At 55.2% G+C, this 17920-nt stretch overlaps 1 protein-coding gene across 1 annotated transcript in view; it reads right to left on the reverse strand.

The window, feature by feature from the left end:
* SZT2 (SZT2 subunit of KICSTOR complex) overlaps positions 1-17920 on the reverse strand; it is a 60570-nt gene that overhangs the window by 12814 nt on the left and 29836 nt on the right. Inside the window, 41 exon segments of the mRNA XM_037403561.1 lie at positions 193-272; positions 485-755; positions 1200-1384; positions 1851-2003; positions 2297-2424; positions 2536-2626; positions 2629-2667; positions 3548-3645; positions 4079-4245; positions 4428-4597; positions 4959-5156; positions 5279-5467; positions 9731-9815; positions 10421-10585; positions 10986-11104; positions 11557-11668; positions 11901-12022; positions 12403-12501; positions 12615-12767; positions 12883-13012; positions 13225-13345; positions 13581-13719; positions 13934-14008; positions 14388-14499; positions 14501-14578; positions 14717-14764; positions 14766-15056; positions 15127-15312; positions 15693-15756; positions 15875-15991; positions 16249-16307; positions 16309-16385; positions 16748-16790; positions 16792-16892; positions 16895-17029; positions 17168-17183; positions 17185-17228; positions 17231-17276; positions 17447-17527; positions 17611-17750; positions 17753-17775. Of these exon segments, the coding sequence (XP_037259458.1) occupies positions 193-272; positions 485-755; positions 1200-1384; positions 1851-2003; positions 2297-2424; positions 2536-2626; positions 2629-2667; positions 3548-3645; positions 4079-4245; positions 4428-4597; positions 4959-5156; positions 5279-5467; positions 9731-9815; positions 10421-10585; positions 10986-11104; positions 11557-11668; positions 11901-12022; positions 12403-12501; positions 12615-12767; positions 12883-13012; positions 13225-13345; positions 13581-13719; positions 13934-14008; positions 14388-14499; positions 14501-14578; positions 14717-14764; positions 14766-15056; positions 15127-15312; positions 15693-15756; positions 15875-15991; positions 16249-16307; positions 16309-16385; positions 16748-16790; positions 16792-16892; positions 16895-17029; positions 17168-17183; positions 17185-17228; positions 17231-17276; positions 17447-17527; positions 17611-17750; positions 17753-17775 (4750 nt within the window).

Here is a 17920-nt window from a genome sequence, read left to right on the forward strand (position 1 = left end):
TGACCAAGTGTGCTGCTAGAGCCCAGCAACCCCAAAAATTCAAGCAGAGAGCACGTACTGCCCTGCCAAACACCATCCCCAACACGCAGCCTGCCCTGAGCTCCAGCACTCCCTTTGGCACAGGGAAGCTGGTGCTCCCGGTGTGCTGTAGGAAGGCCCAGCCTGCCGCCCACCTGCCTGGGCTGCACTCACACTGATAGGCATGTTGGACTGCGCCGACCTCTGCTGCCAGGTGACAAAGAGATTTTCAATCTTCATCTGCTTCTCCAGCTCTGGAGGAGAGAGAGCAGCCACAAGAGTGTCAAGTCACAGCCCCAGATATTGCGACTCCACTCCCACCCTACACATAACCCATTCCTCACAGCACCCTGACAGAGGCTGAGAACTGTCCCCACTGCCAGAACTTGTTCTGCTCTTTCTGAGCTCCTTTTCCAGGAGCAAGATGATTAGACAGGCTCCCGTGGCGTCAGGCCCCTTGTTTTACCTTTCCTCTCCATGCTCTTGATTTCCAAGAACTGGGCCCCATGCCGAGACACGGGGTCAAAAGGTCCCAAGTCAGGCCCGTGGGGTATGCGTTTGATGGTGGTAACATCCCGCAGAGCTTCGTCAAAGGGCACCACATCGGGATGGAAGTGCAGAGATGGCAGGCTGCGGGCAGAGCTGCTCAGCCGGCCTTGCTCCTTGCTAGGTGGGGGACTGGAGCTCCGAATCAGCGCGTCTACCTCCAAAGTGGAGTTCAGGAAAGGATTTGGCTCCTAAGCAAGGAGATACAGCCATGTAAGCCTCCTTACTATCAGCCTTGGAGCAAGAACCCACAAGAACAGACTAGACCCAATTCTGGCCATCTGCAGACATGTCTGTTAGCCTTCTCCATCATCAGGCCCAAGGAGAGCAAGCCTTGGCCCAGCACGGCCCTAATGTGCAGTGGGAAGCCCATTCCACAGCCTCCTCCACCCTAAATAATCCAGTCACAAATTAAGTGCTGCCAGCAGCAGGACCTGGCTTCCCTTGCCACCTCTGGCTGTCTGAAAACGCAGAAAGCAACAGCCCCACTGGACGCAGCTACAGATGGACACATGAGCACCTGGGGATGCCTTGCCAACCAGCACACAAGTGCCTGCAAACTTCTGCAGACACCCCAAACTGCTAAGGCTCCTCCTGAAGGGGAAAGGATTGCCCTGCTTGGCAGGGTGCCCTACCTGCTTGCTGTCCTCATGCCATGGTGTGTCCATGAAGCAGTGGTGGTGGAACAGTCCCAGCTTCTGGCTGAGCAGGCAGTGCACGATGTGGGACCGGGCATTCTGCCACTGCAGCAGGCGAGTAAGGGAGCAGTTCAGGTTGGCCCCCAGGTCTGGAGACCAGTTGTAGGTGTGTAGAGTGTCAGCTGGAGAAAGAGGGAAGGGGAAGAAGGCTGAAGGACCTGCTCAGAGAGGGCCTGCATGGTGACACGGGCTGCCCCAGGTGCTCTGGGTACTTGCTGCAGCCAGTTCCAGATGACAAGGCTGGGACAGGGAGAGTGGCAACAGCTCATTCGCAGCCTCGCTGTTAACAGCCACACTGGTGGTGGTGGTACTTGCACTGCCAGCACAAGCGCCCAGCCTGATGTGGGCAGGGAAAGGACCGTGACAGTCCACAGTGGGGCAGCTTAAGTCAGAAACAGCAAGGCTGCTGCTCCCCGGCACTCCCCAGAGCACTGGCAGGGAACTCCCAGCTCTGCTTGCAGCACAAGCAGACATCTCACACAGCTGCTGAGGGCACCTGCCTGGGGAAGGCTGGTTGCCTGCAGAGGTACTCTTCTGCTCCTCTCTCTAGCCCTGGGCCAGCTGGGAACAGCCTGGCTTTCAGGAGACACCACCACACAGGCACCATTGCTACCTTTTTGTCGATGATCTCCATGAAGAGAAATCTTTGCCGGGGCACCAGGTCTCGTCCGAGGCTGGGATCAGAGCCTCTCTCTGCTGAGCTGAATTCCATGGCCTCAAAGCGCTGGAGCCCTTTGTGAGCTGGAAGAAGCCAGAGTTATGACCCTCAGTACCAGCTCATCCTGCTTTTACATCCCACATACCATTAAGGTGGCATGACAGGATGTTTTGCCGGAGTACTGCTCAGCTTGTCTTGAAATAAGGAGTTATAAGCCAATTTGAGAATAAGGTCTCAGGAGCTCAAAATAAGACAATCCACTGCCCACCTCAGGGCACAAGCAGTCTGTCCCAGCAAGGAGAGGAACGCTGCTCATACACTTCCCACCTCAAAAGCCCCCAGCACATAGTCCCGTGGACCCTGGCCGAGCACTTACCCTGTTCTGTGCTGCAACGCCACTGCTGGAAGTTGCGTCCCAGCAGGATGAAGTGCCTGACGGCTGCAGGGCGAGGGCTGGCACTCTGCCCAGGCTTATACGGCAGGAAGGTGGTGCCCCGATGGTAGCTGCAAAGAGCACCAAAGGTGGCTGACAAGTAGAGCCATGGGAGGAGAGGCTGGCAGAACTGATTGGCATTTGCTTGTGCCAAACAGCCCCCTATGAACCGCAAAACTCACCAGATCTGCTCAAACACCTTGACAGTGGTGTCGCTCGCCAGGGCGGTGACCAGGCTCACCACTTCCACCAGGATGGAGGACAGGAGGAACGGGACACAATCTCCACCGAGCACTGCTGCACTGATGGGCACCCTGCACAGAAGCAGCACTGTCGTACAAGGCACCAAGCTGCCCCAGAGCTAAGCCCTGCCTGCCTGGGCAGTGCAGAAGGCTAAGGCAGGCCTGCTGCAGGCCTGCTGCCCAGTGCAGGCCAAGTTCCTGCCTTGCCAGGGACTGTGGTAGGCAGAGCTGGAGAACAAGGACCTTATAGGGAGGAGGAGAAGACAAAGGCTGGAATAACTCCTGGTGTCAGGCTGTAGCCTGAAGCAGAACCTGGACCAAACTCCCTGCATGCCCCGAGCACAGCAATTTATTCCCCTGCTTATTCCTTGTTCCCTGGCTTACTCCTTATCAGAGGAGGAAGACGGCTCTACCTTGCCAGCAGGAGGTGTGGGACACCAAAGTGAGAGGTATCCAGAAAGCAGCAACAGGCCAGCCACACTGCCCCAAACCCCACCCTATGAAGGGCACCCCTCCTCCTCTCTCTCCCTGCAAAAGTGGGGGTCTCCCTTGCAGCTTCACAGCCCCAGAGCACGTTGCAGAGGCTCAGGTCCTCCCTCCCTGCTACATCTGGGAGCTAAATCACTACAGCAGCTGCTGTTGGGGCCAGGGCTTTCCAAAGCAGCTGCATCCAAGTCCAGCAAGCCCTGGGCTCAGAGCATGGCAGATACAACCACAGGCCTTAGCAGGTCTGTTCAGACATGCAGATACATGCCACAGCTTTGTAATGCTGATGCTGGCCCTGAGACCAATGGGACCCAGGTGAAGTTCAGGGAGAGACAGGGTTCATACTAGGTAGAGACGAGCAAGGGATGAAGGCAGATGGTGCCATATGAAGGACTTGTCCTTGGAGCTCTGGGTAGAAAGGTTCATTCCCAGCCCATGTGGAGGAGCTGGTGCCTGAGACACATACCCAAGTGGTTCATGAATGCCATCCACTGCTGGCAGGTTTGATTGAAGAGTGGGTGCATGGTACCCACATCTCCTTCTTCCAACTGGCAGGCTCGCCGCCTAGGAAGAGGGAAAGGAAGCATAGTTATACCAGATCAGCCAACAGCAGTGAAGGTACATAGGTGCAACAGTCCCCTCCTGGCTCCGGAGCAGGGCCTGGGGAGCCTCCTTTTCAGGTTGTTACAGCCCTTGAGCTTGGTCCCTCTGGGTAGCAGCCATAGGGACGTCAGGTGTTGCACAGGGCCACACAATGCAGGGAAGGGATCTCTGGCAGGAAGAAGCAGCAGTGCTCCCAGCAGCGCTCCAACAATAAGGATCAAAGCTTTATGTGTGAAAGGCAGCTCCCCTAACTGGCTGCGTAAGGGAGAAACTACAAGGAAAGGGGATGTGATCCAGAGGATTGAGCCACATGTAGAGCCAGCAGCATGTCAGGCTACAGAGCAATGTACAGCAGATGGAGGGGAACAACACCACGGCTGCTGGCTGTGCTTGCCTCTGGGCCTGTTCTAGTTCAGCTGTGGCTGTGGCCCGATCCTGGCTCAGGTGCTGCTTAACACTCTCAGTCTTGTGCCGTCGCCTTGTGCGAGCCTCTTCTGGCCTCTCCAGCACAATGTCGTCAGTAGTCTTGGGGCTGCCCAGCTCCGAGGACTCTGTCTTACTCTGCGGAGAAGGGGGTAAGTTAATGCTGTGCACATGCACAGCCCAGTGTCCTGATCTCAAAAGTCCCCACTACCAGTCCAGCCTCCTGACCCCAGCCAGATCCCACCTCTCCACTCCTCCTGGCCTGACACACCATGAGGACTTACAGGCCCTGCTCCCCACCAGTCCCTCAGTAAGATTACCAGCATATCCCAGAAACTGCGGCGTCCCAGCTTGCTCGTGGGTGTCACTGGCTCCCCAGAGCTGGATGAAGGGGCAGACGTGAAGTGCAAGGGTGGAGGACAGCTCCTGCCAGCCCCACCAGTCGCCAGGGCCAGGCCCTTGGTCTCTGACATGGTCCTCCTTAGGCCTCCTGCAGAGACAAAACAAATCAGACCCCCAGAGGCTCCCACTGCGATACCGCTGGTATGCCTGTGTACCCCGCTCTGGCTGGCCAGAGCCTGGCTGGAGAGAAAAGTGCCCTCAGTAACACCCAGCAAAGTGGATTCAGTCTTGGTGAGCAGACAGACCTTTAAATACCTCTTCCAACCCTAATTTCTATGACACTTCTTCCCAGAGACATCGCACAGCACAGCTTGCAGAGGGGAGAGCAGCTTCCTCCCTCCCAGCCCTCCAGACCCGAGTCCCCCCAGCACAGCTAAGCTCCTGCAGGCCAGGTGGGAAGAGCGAGGCTGGCTGGAGGCTCCAGGTGGCCATCCTGGCCAGGCTCTCACCTGCAGAGCTCAGCTCCTCCAGGTCTGCGGCACCCAGGGGGCAGGTGGCTTCCACACAGAGCGGGGCTGGCAGCACGAGGAACTCCATGACGGCATCGCAGAGAGCATGGCGCAGGGCCCCGCGCAGCTTTTCCGACAGCTGCAGCAGGCTGATGTTGCCCTTCTCCCAGATATCCAGGCGCACCAGCACACAGGGCTCTGTGGGGAAAGGGCAGTCCTGCATGCCTTTGCATCCCCACCTTCACCAGCCCTCCTAGGTGCCCCAGGGGATGTAGAGGCAGCAGGGAATCAAGCAGCTTGTGGCCCATTTCACTCCCTACCTGAATGCAGGGTGCCAGCCTCTGGCTGGTGCTGGCTGACTGCAGTGAGGCTTTCGAAGTCTGTGTCCTGCAGCGGGCCCACAACGGGCGAAGAGGAAGGCGGCCTCTGAGGGTCAGGCCTCTCCCCGTGGGGCAGCGAGGTGGGGCTGCCGTGCTCATCCACGAATGTCAGCGCAATGCATGCAATTCCTGCGGGGGAGAGCCCGAGGCAGCCTCTGTCAGCCCAGCACTGAGTACACCCCTACAAGCCCTGCCTACAGCCTGCCACCCCACACCTGGGACCGTCATGTCACCGCTTGGGTTGCACAGTGCCACGTGGCAGGCAGGGCCCAAAGGAGGGGACAGCCAGAGGAGCAGAGGCTAGATGTGCCTGTGCGGAGCTGGGGTGAGAAGCATGGTGCTTGGCACAGGGTGTCCCCATCGCTCCAGGAATCTCTCTCCTGCAGGGTCACAGCAGCTTTTGCTTTGCCCTGCAGGAGCTTCCGAGGTTGTCAGCCCCATATACAAGGGAAAAGTATCCCCATTTGCTGCAGGAGGGCCTTTATGCTGAGAGATCCAGGATGGGGCTCACCACCCCTACCCTCTTAAAGGGACAGAGCCCAGAGCCCAGACACTCTCCAGTAGCTCTCTCCAGGCTGTGGAGGACCTTGACTCCCTGCAGGGGAAGACTGCATACATGACACCTTGTTGCAGATGACACTCACAGCCCCCTCCTCGCTGTACACCTGTATAAGATCAGGTGCCTTCCCCATGCACTCCAGTCAGCAGGACTGGGGACAAAGCAGGTGGACATGTAGTATTATCCTGGAGTTGCTGCAGAGTAAAATTCAGGCCCTACCTGTAGCCTCTCTACACTGAGCCCTACGCACACACAATAGGACAGTTCAGAGATGCAGAGCAACAGGGTGGCGCTTGCTTCACAGCCCACATGCTACATGCCCAGGTCCATGCAGAAGGAGAAGCCCTGCTACGGACCGGAGCAGAAACGGGACCCCACTCCCCCCAGCCCAGCTCTGCAGCCAGGGCACCGAGGATGCAGCTGCGAGGTCCAAACCCCACGCTGTAACCCTGGATGCTCTCACTCCCTTTCAAAGCCCCTTGACTGACTAAGCCAGCACTCAGGTGGCTGGATGACAAAGCTGCCCCAAGGCTGCTGAGGGGCGATATGACCAGATGCAAACAACCTCAGCCCCGTAACACTGCTGAGCCCATACTCCGTCCCTCCCCATCCCAGCAAGGACAGGAGTGACGGCAGACTGTGCTGCCACAGAGCAGCAAAACTGTACCCGACTGGATCCACAGCACCATGTGGAGTATGGGTGCCCTCCCTGCGCTGAGACAAATCCAGCTCCAGCAGACCGTGTCTGTCCTGGTTTTGGCTGGGATAGTTAATTTTCTTCTCAGTAGCTGATACAGTACTGTATTTTGGATTTGGTATGAGAAGAATGCTGATAACACACTGATGCTTTAGCAGTTGCTAAGTAGGGCTTACTCTAAATCAAGGACTTTTCAAATATCCCATGCTCTGCCAGTGAGCAGGCAGCACAAGCAGCTGGGAGGGAGCAGAGCCAGGACAGCTGACCTGAACTAGCCAAAGGGATACTCCATACCATGGAATGTCATGCCCAGTATATAAAGCCGGGGAAAGAAGAAGGAAGGGGGGACAGTATATAAAGCTGGGGGAAGAAGGAAAGGGAGCACGTTCAGAGTTACGGTGTTTGTCTTCCCAAGTAACCCATCACACATGATGGAGCCCTGCTTTCCTGGAGATGGCTGAACACCTGCCTGCCCACGGGAAAGAGTGAATGAATTCCTTGTTTTGCTTTGCTTGCATGTGTGGCTTTTGCTTTACCTATTACACTGTCTTTATTCTAACCCTCAAGTCCTCTGACTTCCATCCACCCTTCTCATTCTCTCCCTGTTCCACTGTGAGGGGAGTAAGCGAGCAGCTGTGTGGGGCTTAGTTGCTGCCCGAGGTTCAACCATGACAGTGCCCAGGTCTAAGCAGCAGCACAACCACCTGGCCTCCATCATTCCTAATGAAGCCTAAGCCCTGCAACAAGCTTTCCTGCAAGACACGCCAGATGCAAGGGACAGGGCACTGGGATGGACAGAGCAGCTCCCAAAGCAGAGAGGAGGGCATTCAAGTCAGAGGACAGCTCACTTGCACTCACGCTGAAGAAAGGAAAATCTACATCTACGAGCACCCCTCCACCTGGAGAAAAGTACAGGAGCTGCCTTGTTTCAGAGGTGCTCTACAACAGCCTCCAGCATGTCTCTCCCCGAGACGTGCACAGAAACAACCCTTTACCCAGCAAACAATGGAGAAGTTTGTAATTTCCTAAATATGGTGGAAGGGACCACGACATAACACACACTCATTCCCCTTCAGAGCAGGGCAGGGAGCCTCACACAGGGGCTCTCCCACCTCACACAGCCTCCCGCTGAAGCAGGGCAGCTCTCCAGGATGTGGGTGTTGATGCAGAGGTATCAAAAGCCGCAAATCTGCCCCACATGACAGTGAATATCAGCTCTGCCAAGCAGATTTTCCTTCTTTAAACAGTAAAGGGCCCTAACTCCTCATATGTCTGGCTTGACAGTCAGCCTCAGGCCCACAAAATGGCACTGGATGCTTATGTGGTAGTTGTAGACCAAGATGTAATCACTCCCCTCTTCTCCTCCTGGATAAACTACCACACTGAGAAGTCCCTTCAGTGCTCCCCCCCGCCCCCCCCGGCACATTTCCCTATCACATCCATTCCTGTACCTCTGTTCTGCTTCAGTCTATCTGAGGCGAGGACATGGGAACAACCAAGCACAATGTCCCATGTCCTCCTTGTGTGTGCTGGGACACACACTCCTCTGAGGGAGCATCCATGGCAGTGCTTTCAAGCAGGCCAAATCAGCAGCTGCAGGAGCAGACTCCTCCTTTGCAGGTGCTCCCTGAGACAGAGCTGGTTCGCCAAGCACTCAGCACCCTGCAGCCAGCTCAGTCTCTCAGGGAAGAGGTGATGGCTGCCCCTGCCCCACCAGCAGGAAGGCTCACCTCCCCACTGCAGGGGACAAGGCTTCCAGTCTTGCTACAGGAGCACAGAGAAGCCGAAATGCAACTCCTAAATCACAGGTAAGAAACTCAAGACCTGAGCTCCAGGACTACAGGAAGAAGTAAGTTACCAAGAGCTGCCAAGGACCTTACTGGCTGGTGCGCTGGATTTTGGCGACGTAGTCATCCATCGCACTCCGCAGAGGAGTTGGGTGCTAGGGAGCTGTTACCTCCCATCTGTGATGGCCTCTGAGCCCTCTCTGGCCCAGGCTCACTGAAATATGATGTACACATCTAGTGGTGCCTGGCCACTCTAGCCCTTTGGTATGCAAGGGAACCCCCCATCCCAGGACACAGCCACTGGGACAGTGGTGATGCTGCACCCTGGAGCGTGAAACCACGGCTGAAGCATCATGACTCCCGTCTCGCTCAGGGAGTAGATGCCTGGTTGGACCTGTGGGAAAAAATGGTGCAGGATTCTGGAGTTCACTGTTTGCAAGCTAACAGGGCAGCACACAGACCCTCAGCAGCTGGGGACCGCAGAACTGCCATCTCGAGGCAGCAGGTTCTGTTTGCACATTTACCCAGCCAGCAAGAAAAGAGGAGGCTCAGCTAAACAGACAGGCACACACAAACACACAGAGGAGTCGGAGCTGAAGCCACACACAAGGAAAACAAGAACAGCAGGGACCAAAGGGGCCAGGGAGCTGTGCAGGAGAGGGAACTGAAGTAACACTTGGAGCCACAGGTGCTACCTTGGAAGTGGGAGGGTGGAAAGAGGTGCTGCACAAGGTCCGACATGGTACCTACACAACAGAAGAACATTCAGACAGTGCACAAGGGGCACAAGACACACGATGGCCAGGTGACAGACCACATGGCTTGGACAAAACATGACATGACAGCCTGCTGCAGATGGGCCCTATCCAATCCCTCCTCCAGCAGTCTGGAGAAAAGAGCAAGGACACTGCCCTCACAGACCATGCTCAGTTACACGCTGCATCCAGCTGCCCCTTCGCAGCAAGGCTCCTGCAACAACTGTCTCTGATCCCACCTCCAGCCCCACTGAGCCTCTGTGCCCCACACTTACTGAGGTCTCGCTGTGTCTTGCCCCACAGCTACTGCAACCTAGAACTGCTCTTACAGCAACAGGCCAAGCTTAGCAAGTTGCTCTGTGGGACGCCTTAACTCACTCCACCACACATGCAAGGGTGTGCAGTCCCCCAAGCACACACCCTGCCCACTTCCAAGCCATCGAGGGAATACCCCAGCACCAGCCCTCCTCAGCCACTCAGAGCTCTCCAACATGGGAAGCAGCTCCCCAACACGCAGCCCCCTGCCCAGAAAACTCAAAAAAAAAAAAAAAAAAAAAAAAAAAAAAAAAAAAAAAAAGAGTTGAGCATGATTACCTTTTCCACCAGTGCCTTGGCCGCCTGGCTTGTTGTACAGATAGAGATCCTGATCAGGGATGCTCCCACTGTGGTTGAAGTAGTGCTGAGGAGAGCAAGTAATAAGAGAGATTAGAGAACTTGTCTTAACTGGAAGCAGAAGCCAACATGTCTGCAGAGCTCATCCCCAGGTGCAGCAAACAATCCAGGCCTACTTAAAACATTTGCCTGCACAGCCTTCACCACTGCTGGGCTGAAGAAACCCCCTACAGCTCTAGGCAGAGTTATACAGCACTACACATCTGGCCTCCCCCTCTATCTTTGCCATGGCCATGCTGAGGGGGTGGGTAGCTGCTCCCAAACTTCTATTAATCCTGATGTTTCAGTCCTTACATCTGAGAGCGCCATGCAACGAGCCAAGCTCAACTTTGCAAGGGGACCTTCTCCCATGCTCCTAGGAAACAACTGTGGGCATGAGCTTTGTGGTTGCTGCTTTTTGCACAGCAAGTGACCACTTGTGTGAAAGTCCAGTCCAAACAGGAACTGCTTACAGTCCTGTGAAACTCCTCCAAGCTTCAGTATTCAGTGTCAGTTCATCCCTAACACTACATGGCAGAGCTGGGAACACGGCGATGGAGCTGCCCCAACAAATGCCCCCAGGAGCAGGCAGAAGCTGGGCAAACCGTTGCCCTGGCTCACAGCCCTCCTCACCTTGAAGTGGTGCTCCACGTTGCTGTCCGTGTACTTTGGGGTGTGCAGAAAGATGAGCAGGTTCTGGCGCAGGTAGCAGGCCACTGCATGCAGCCAAGGCAAGGCAGAGGGTGGCAGTGCAAACTGCAGGACCTCTGTGGGTGGCATCCCAGGAGGCTGGATAAACTGCAGAGACAAGTCTTTAGAACTCAGCTGGGGCTAAACAGAATGCCCTGGGGCTCTGATACAGATCTGAAATTACACCAGCCGGCTAGGCGAAGGAGAGTGTGGTGGGCAGAACCCAGGCCCATAGACAGCACCCTGAGACAGATGTGGGCAGCTATTCCAGGGGTATTCACAGGGAGGGCCCTGCCACGCTGCAACCCCAGCAAACGGGATCTCTCACCTACCCTGGCACCCACACAGCATATACCTTGGTGAATGTTTAGCCTGAGCGAGCACTAGAGCAGGGAATGGGATACAGCACACCACCCTGGCCTTCCCTTCCCTGGGTCAGGAGAGGCTAAGACAGGTCAAAAAGTATTACAGGCTCTGCGATGAGCAGAGCAGATATCCGGTGAGGTACCTCCACATCTGCTGGGGTCAGCTTGCAGTTCCGCACTAGCATTACAGTGATGATATCCAGGGTGGCCTCATCCAGGCGTCTGCGCAGCACTTTCACCAGCTCATCTGTGATCTCAGGCCCTGACAAGTAAGCAGAGGTACACGCAGCTTTTTCACTCCATCCAGTAAGAAAGACACAGCCAACCCTCCCTGCCTGTTCAGATGCAGCACCCTCACAATCACTTCCCACAGGGAACATGTCTTTCCCCACCACCAATTTCTTCAGGTATCTTTTTCTACCCTTCACGATCACAAGAGACGCTGATACAGCAGGCAAAGACAAATGCCCTCTTGCATTGGGAAAGTTGGCATAAGCCACCCAGTCCTGCAGGAGGTTTCATCGTAGGCCATGGATCCTTTCCTACATTCCCATCCAGAAAGAACGGAGAACAGCTCTGAGCTAAGGCAGAGCAGCTTGCTGAGGAGAGAGATATTTTCTCTGCTCTTCAAGCAAAGAGGGCAGGGAGCAGAGTTCTATTGCTCTGCTTCACATCAGCACAGTTCATCTGCTGCCAGGTGCTGTAACACTTTACCTGCTGGGGCAACACCATGGACCATCAGCTGGATGTGTCTGTCTATCTGTCCCACAGGGCGGGCAGAGTCCACACTACGGCATGAGGCTGCATCCAGAGAGGAACGAGAACCCTGGAGAAGCAAAAACAGCCACGTGGCAGCAGCTCCCATGTGCATTCTAGCTCCATCATTGCCCTGGGCTGTCAGCAAGGTCAAGCAGAACCCACCCACTGCTGTCCCAACTCCACAAATCTACAATGTAAGTTTTATCCTACATAAAATCCAGGCTGCTGGACCTACTGAGTTCCCTCCATTCCTGTGACCAAGAGCACCCATATCCACTCCCAGAGAACAGCAGACTCACCGTTAGATCCTCAGTGTAAATGGGCTCCTGGCTGCGTGTCAGTGCCAGCGAGCGAGATGCTGGACTAAAGATGCTCTCTGCTTCCCACACCTTCCCACTGTAGGTGGTTTCAGTCAGTCTGAATACAGGAGAAAGACAAGTCAGCCTCCATTTTCAAGGGCAACAGCATCATACCTCCACAGAAGATCCACGTCTTCCTTGCTGTCCCCTGTGCACTTTTGGGGATTAGTCCTTACTATATGGAGCTTGTGGAAAAATTGCTCTCTGGCTCCCTCAAAAAAATTATCCTTTCCCCTCTCATGTAACGTCTTAGCACAGGGAGAGCAGGAGGGGCCTGGTTTGATGTGACTGACTCATCAGAAATCAGGTATTTGCTGCTTGGTTCGCAGCAGGGTCCCTGAGGCTGGGCAGACACTTTCTGCCCCAAGGAGCCCTCGGTTCTGGCATACGCATGTAGCAGGGCAGGGTCAGGCCAACAAGTCACGCTGGCTTCTTACCGGAGGTAGAAAAACAGATTAAGTGGCACGTTCCTGGTAGACAAACATATTCTTCCTGTTGACCACAGAGAAGGCGTTGAGCACTGAGCGAAGTGCCTGGATAGCTGTGGGCAATTTGGGACGTTAGCTATCCCACATACCCGTCTCTGGTGTGCCAACCTGGCCAGAAGCCAGACTCTGGACACACAAAATGAGAGAGAACCTGGGCTGTACGCACCTCGCGAGACCCCCATGTTGGGGCCCATCTTGAGGCGTGAATGCACGTGGATGAGTGTGCTCCACACAACATCACAAGCAAAGTGCCCCGGCATGAACTGCATGGTGGCAGCCAGGTAGTCCCGGGGCTGGTAGCTCTCCTCTACAGAGTAATCTACAAAGAATGTAGGACATAGCTGGGGCCAGAGCATGGAAGTCACCATCTTTTTAGTCACTCGTGAGCAGGCAGTAGCACTGCTGCTGAGACATGGCCAAGGGAGTATTCATACCGTCTGTTGGCATGACACGCTGCCTGTATGAAGTATAGGGTGTTTCACTCTTCCAGATGTCCTCCTCACTTTCTGCCACCAGTAATGAGTTGCATATGTGGCTGTCATGCAGGTCCTGCAGCAGCAAGCGCTGCAAAGCATAAGAAAAAATTGGTTCTACCGCTTGCACAGCCCGCAAAAGACAGCACAGAAGAAAGGCTTAGGGCTAGCTGTGTCCCTTTTCCTTTGACCCCCAAGCTCTACCAGCTGAATTGGCTCCCCAGGCCCTCCTCTGAGCTGGGCCTGGACCAGACAACCTCCAGAGGTCCCATCTCATAACTGGCAGCTCTGCAGATCTGTTACCTGATTGACAACCCTGCAGATTTCACTGATCTTCTTCACCACCACCTGGTTGAGACTCTGGCACTCCCCTGGCTGCTCCTCTTCTGTCTCTACTGCCGCTGCCTTCTCAACACTCAGGCTGCTTTACAAGCAAGGGGAGAGAGGGGTCAGCAGGGCACCTGGACAGTGACTGTCCCTGTATGCTGCAAGTAGGAACGCAGTGAGGAAGGATGGCAGCTTTCCCCTTACGGAGCGTCAGTCCAGTCCTGCAGCTCCCCACCCACACTGGGCAGGGAGGAGATCCTGTCCAGAGATGACCGAGTGGCATTAAGGTCCTGCTACAGAGAAGCAGTGGCCAGATAGGGGACCCTCCTTACCGTGTGTGGTAATACACCTCCACTCGGTCCTGCAGGATTTTTATGATGAGCCAGAAATCCGGCATGAGGGGACATCTGGGTTCCTGGTCGCTCATTAGTGCCTCCTCATACTCCGAGTCACTGCTTCCCCCATCGTAACCTGCAATGTATCCTCACGTCGTCCAGGCCTGGCAAGCCAGCCTCCCTCCCAGGCACAGCAGGCTCTGGGAGATCAGAGCACTCACAAGCCCTGTCCTCAGGGCACAGGGGGTCACCCCAGCCCAGGCACACAGTCGTCCCCCACCCCTGCACTACTATGTCACTGCCAGTGTCTGGCTGCGTGCCGTTGGTCACCCCTACCCTGGCAGACTCACCCAGGTGGTCGGAGTCCATGCTGCCCTGGCTCGACACGAGGCTCTGCACGCGACTGGGACGCTGCTTGCTGGAGCCTGCAAAGAGACAGTATCTGATCATAAAAGCATTTGCTAAGCCCCTTCACACACCCATGCGCAGGAGAAACATTACACCACAGGCCAAGAAGAGAGTGCTGAGGAATGGGGCCCTTGCAGCCGTTACTGGAGTCCCCAGGAACTTCATGTCATTAGGGATATCAGTGCAGCAGCACAGCCTAGTACTCTGGGTACTGTTAAGAAGTGAATTGCCAGCACCCTGGCAAGGAAGAGACCGACAGTCCTGGGTACCAATTCTGGTGTTTAGGGACTGAAACAGGAACAGCAGCCATATTTTGTATGCCACAGCCAGAAATGACCTCTTCCCTTAAAAGTTCCTGAGGCTGAGGTACATCCTGCCCACAATCGCAGCTCCTACCTTCCCTACCCTGTGTTACAGAGTCAGCCAGGCTTGCTGCAGATGGTGTCACCAATAGTGATTTCTCACTGTTGCCCTTTTCAGAGGATGAGGATGGCAGTGACTGTATGGTTTGTCTCTGGAGCTGCCTCCTCCAGGGAGTCATGGCCAGGTGCTCTGCTCTGCTCAAGGCTTAGGACTTCTCCTGGGACCTGCACACAAGCCAAGGTTGCAAAAATGACCAGAAAAACATGCACCGAAAAATGTCCCATCATATTCCGGCAACCTTCTACCTTCTGTTACCAGTGTCCCACACCATGCCACCAACAGACCAGCTCAGTGTTTCTCACCTCATCCTGTGTGTGGCTGCCCCCGCCTACGAGGTTTCCTGTGTCTGGGCACGATGCCTGTCTCACCCTCTGGCCACCCCCAGAGACCCCGGGCTTCTTCTGGGAGGACACAGCTTGCATGGTGTAGCTCGGAGCCTTCTGCCTCTGCTTCACTGCTCCCCTCCTGGCCTGCCTGGCCCAGGACTGTCCTGGTGCCCCCTCCAGCTGGCTGCTGCAAGCAGGGTGCCCCCGAAGGGTTTGGAGCTGCCCGCCTGGAGTGCAGGCGGCTGATGGAGATGTAGTGGTAGTCACTGCCTTCGGCATTAAGCATGTAGCCTGGCAGAGCCATTCTTCTGAACTCCTGCAATACAGGGAAGAATAAGCATCCTGCTAGCTAAGTGTATGATGCTGCCTCAGGGCTTTCTGTTTACCTCCTTGAACTTCTCCAGAGAGTGCTCAGGTCCAAAGACAAACTGGAGTAGCACTACCTCGCTGTGGCAGCTGGGCCGCCCCTTGGAGTTATAGATGTGAGTGGCCACCCGGTGCAGGATTGAGGTGCTGATCACCTGTGAGTGGCGCAGGGCAGACACAATCTCATCATCCAGGAGCCAGCGGATCTGAGCAGAGCAAGGACACAGAGCAAGACCTAGGTGACCTGCATTTGCAAAGCTGCCCCAATTCTGGTCCAAGTCCCGATGGAATGACAGCAGCCCCTCTCGTCACCTACATCTCTCATCTCTTTCTACATACCTAAGAAAAGGCCTTTAGAAGAGAGCTCTACCTGTCCCACCCCAACTGCAGTAAGAATTTTATCAGGGTAATTCCACACTTTTGGGGAGCACAAGGCCAATGGCCTGCGTGGTACCAGAAAGGCCTGCTAGTCAGTTCAGTTGGCAAAGGCTGCAGCTTGGGGCAGGCTAGGAAGCGTGCAGCAGCAGTTGTGCACTGTGGCCACGCTGCTTCAGCTGGAAGCAAGAAGCAGGCAAGGCTGGCTTACCTCATTCTAGTCGCCTTCAATAGCCTGCCTGTGCACTCCAGGGAGGTTGGAAAGTGCAGGGTGCCTAAGAGAGAGGAGAAGAACTAACCAGCCAGTCCTTCTCATTCGTGCAGCTGCCACAGTGCAGCTCCTAGGCAGCAAATGGAACCCATGAGGGAGTCGCTACACCTGCAGTGGCATACCTCTCATCTCCTGTGGACGGGAGCCGTTCCAAGTTGTGCATGATATCCTCATCTGAGCGGAAAGAGGATGGCTGCCCTGGAGAGCGTGTGAAGGACACACTGCTCTCTGAGGTGCATCTGTCAAAGGAGAGAGCGAGCAGGCTGAGCATCAGCTTTTGAGCCAGAGAGGATAAACAGACACAGATTCCAGAGAGTGAAAAAGGGACCCCTAGAGAAGGTGAGCCTATCTTGGAAAAATTTTAGTTTTCTTAGGGCTGTGGCAGGCTCTGCAAGAGGGAGAATCCTGAGCCTCAGCACACCGAGAGGAGCGGAGACTGTCTGGCTGCGAAGGGAAGGCAGAGGGCTGGTTAGTGACTGGGCCTCTTTCCACCTACCTGTTGTGCAGAATGTCTGCGTTCACAACTTCTATCTCCAGGGGCATGTCAGCAAAGATTGTCCAGGGTCACACAGAGGTCCCCCAGGTCAATGGTGTTCAAGCCCTGGCAACTTTCCAGGCAGCCCAGAACCTCCCCTGAGCAGAAATCACAGACAAAGGGAATCAAGCAACAAACAGCTCTGCTTACACACATACAGAGCCTGATGGCAAGTACAGAGGACTGCAAGAGGTGGCTGTCCCCACAACCCAACAGGTTCAAGAAAGTCACCATCCTCCATGACTCTTTTAACCTTCCATGGCCAATCCCACGCAAGTGGGGAGACTTGGTGAAAAAGCCCTTGTCTGATGCTGGGAGATCCAGGGGGTCTCCATACAGGGAGAGCTGGTCTGAGGGACTGCTGTTTAGGATACAGCATGTTTGTTCCAGGGCTGCTCACCCAGCAGGGGCCTGACAAAAGCTCTACTGCCCTTAACCTCACAGCAAGGCTTGCTCTTACCTAGACAAGTTGGCAACGACTGCACGGGCATGGAGCTATGCTGTGCTACGTAGCTTCACTGAGCAGGTAAGGTGCACAAAGAGCGGGGGCATCTCCTGCTCCAGGAGCTCCTGCTCATTGAGTGAGTCCCCTCCCAAAACGCTAAGGAGTCATCATCCTGATTCACTGTGTTGGAGTCTGAGAGGGAATCTGTGTCTGGGAACTCATGCTCCAGCTTCTCACGGTACTCCACCTCCAGCTCTGGGTCACTCTCTGTGGCGATGCAGCACCCTGACACAGTTCCTGTTGATAACAGTCCCCTGTTAGCAAACCAGGCCCACATACCCAGGGACCCCACCAGACACAGCCAAACTCTGAAAGGCATCACCACAGCAAGGTTACAGACGTTTTCTTCTCCAGGACAGAGTAAGCAAATATTACCTTCCTCAGCTGCCAGTTTCTGCCTCTGATCCCTCCATGTCCTCACTGCCTTTCCTGTCTGCTGATCCCGAGATGCCTCCTCCTGAGACAAAGAGAGGAAGGGCAGATACTAGAACCATGCCAGGCAGTGCAGCAGGCTGTTGATGGGGCCCCCAGGGGCTCAGTCTACCCATGCACCTGCCAGCCCCAAGTAAAGCTACTGACACCAAGTAAGCTACTTCCCCCCACAAGGACTAGGTGCCTGCCAAGGCAGCACCATGCCTACCTCTTTTCTTGGACTGAGGGTGGGCAATAGAAGAAATAGTGAGGATTTGATGGCACCGGCTTGAAATGTAAGCTTCCAATTTCCAGGAATTTTTCCTAAAAGAGAAAGCCAATGGTGAAGCAGACATTCCACTCCACCCCCTCCTGCGGGAGCAAAGCTGAGCATCCACATTCCTCACCTGGATAATTTTATGCAGGTCAGGTGCGCCTGGCAGGGCTGTCCCAATTTCCAGCAGGGAGAGGGGAAACTCTGAACAGCAGCTAGTACCTACACTGCTCTTTGGCTCCTCTGTGGGGCTAGCAATGTTATGGGAGTCTGCTCGCTGTAGTCTTCCATTTCCGCACTGACAGGATTGTGGACACGAATCAGACAGGCAAATCAAGAAACAAGATTGGTTATCGTATTATCTACCCTGCAAGCATCCCACCTCCAGTTCCCCACCCTCATCTGCGTAAACACACGTGACTTACCCGGCCCCCACCCCTACA

The sequence above is a fragment of the Falco rusticolus genome, chromosome 11 (genome assembly GCF_015220075.1).
Source record: "Falco rusticolus isolate bFalRus1 chromosome 11, bFalRus1.pri, whole genome shotgun sequence".
Lineage (NCBI taxonomy): Eukaryota > Metazoa > Chordata > Aves > Falconiformes > Falconidae > Falco > Falco rusticolus.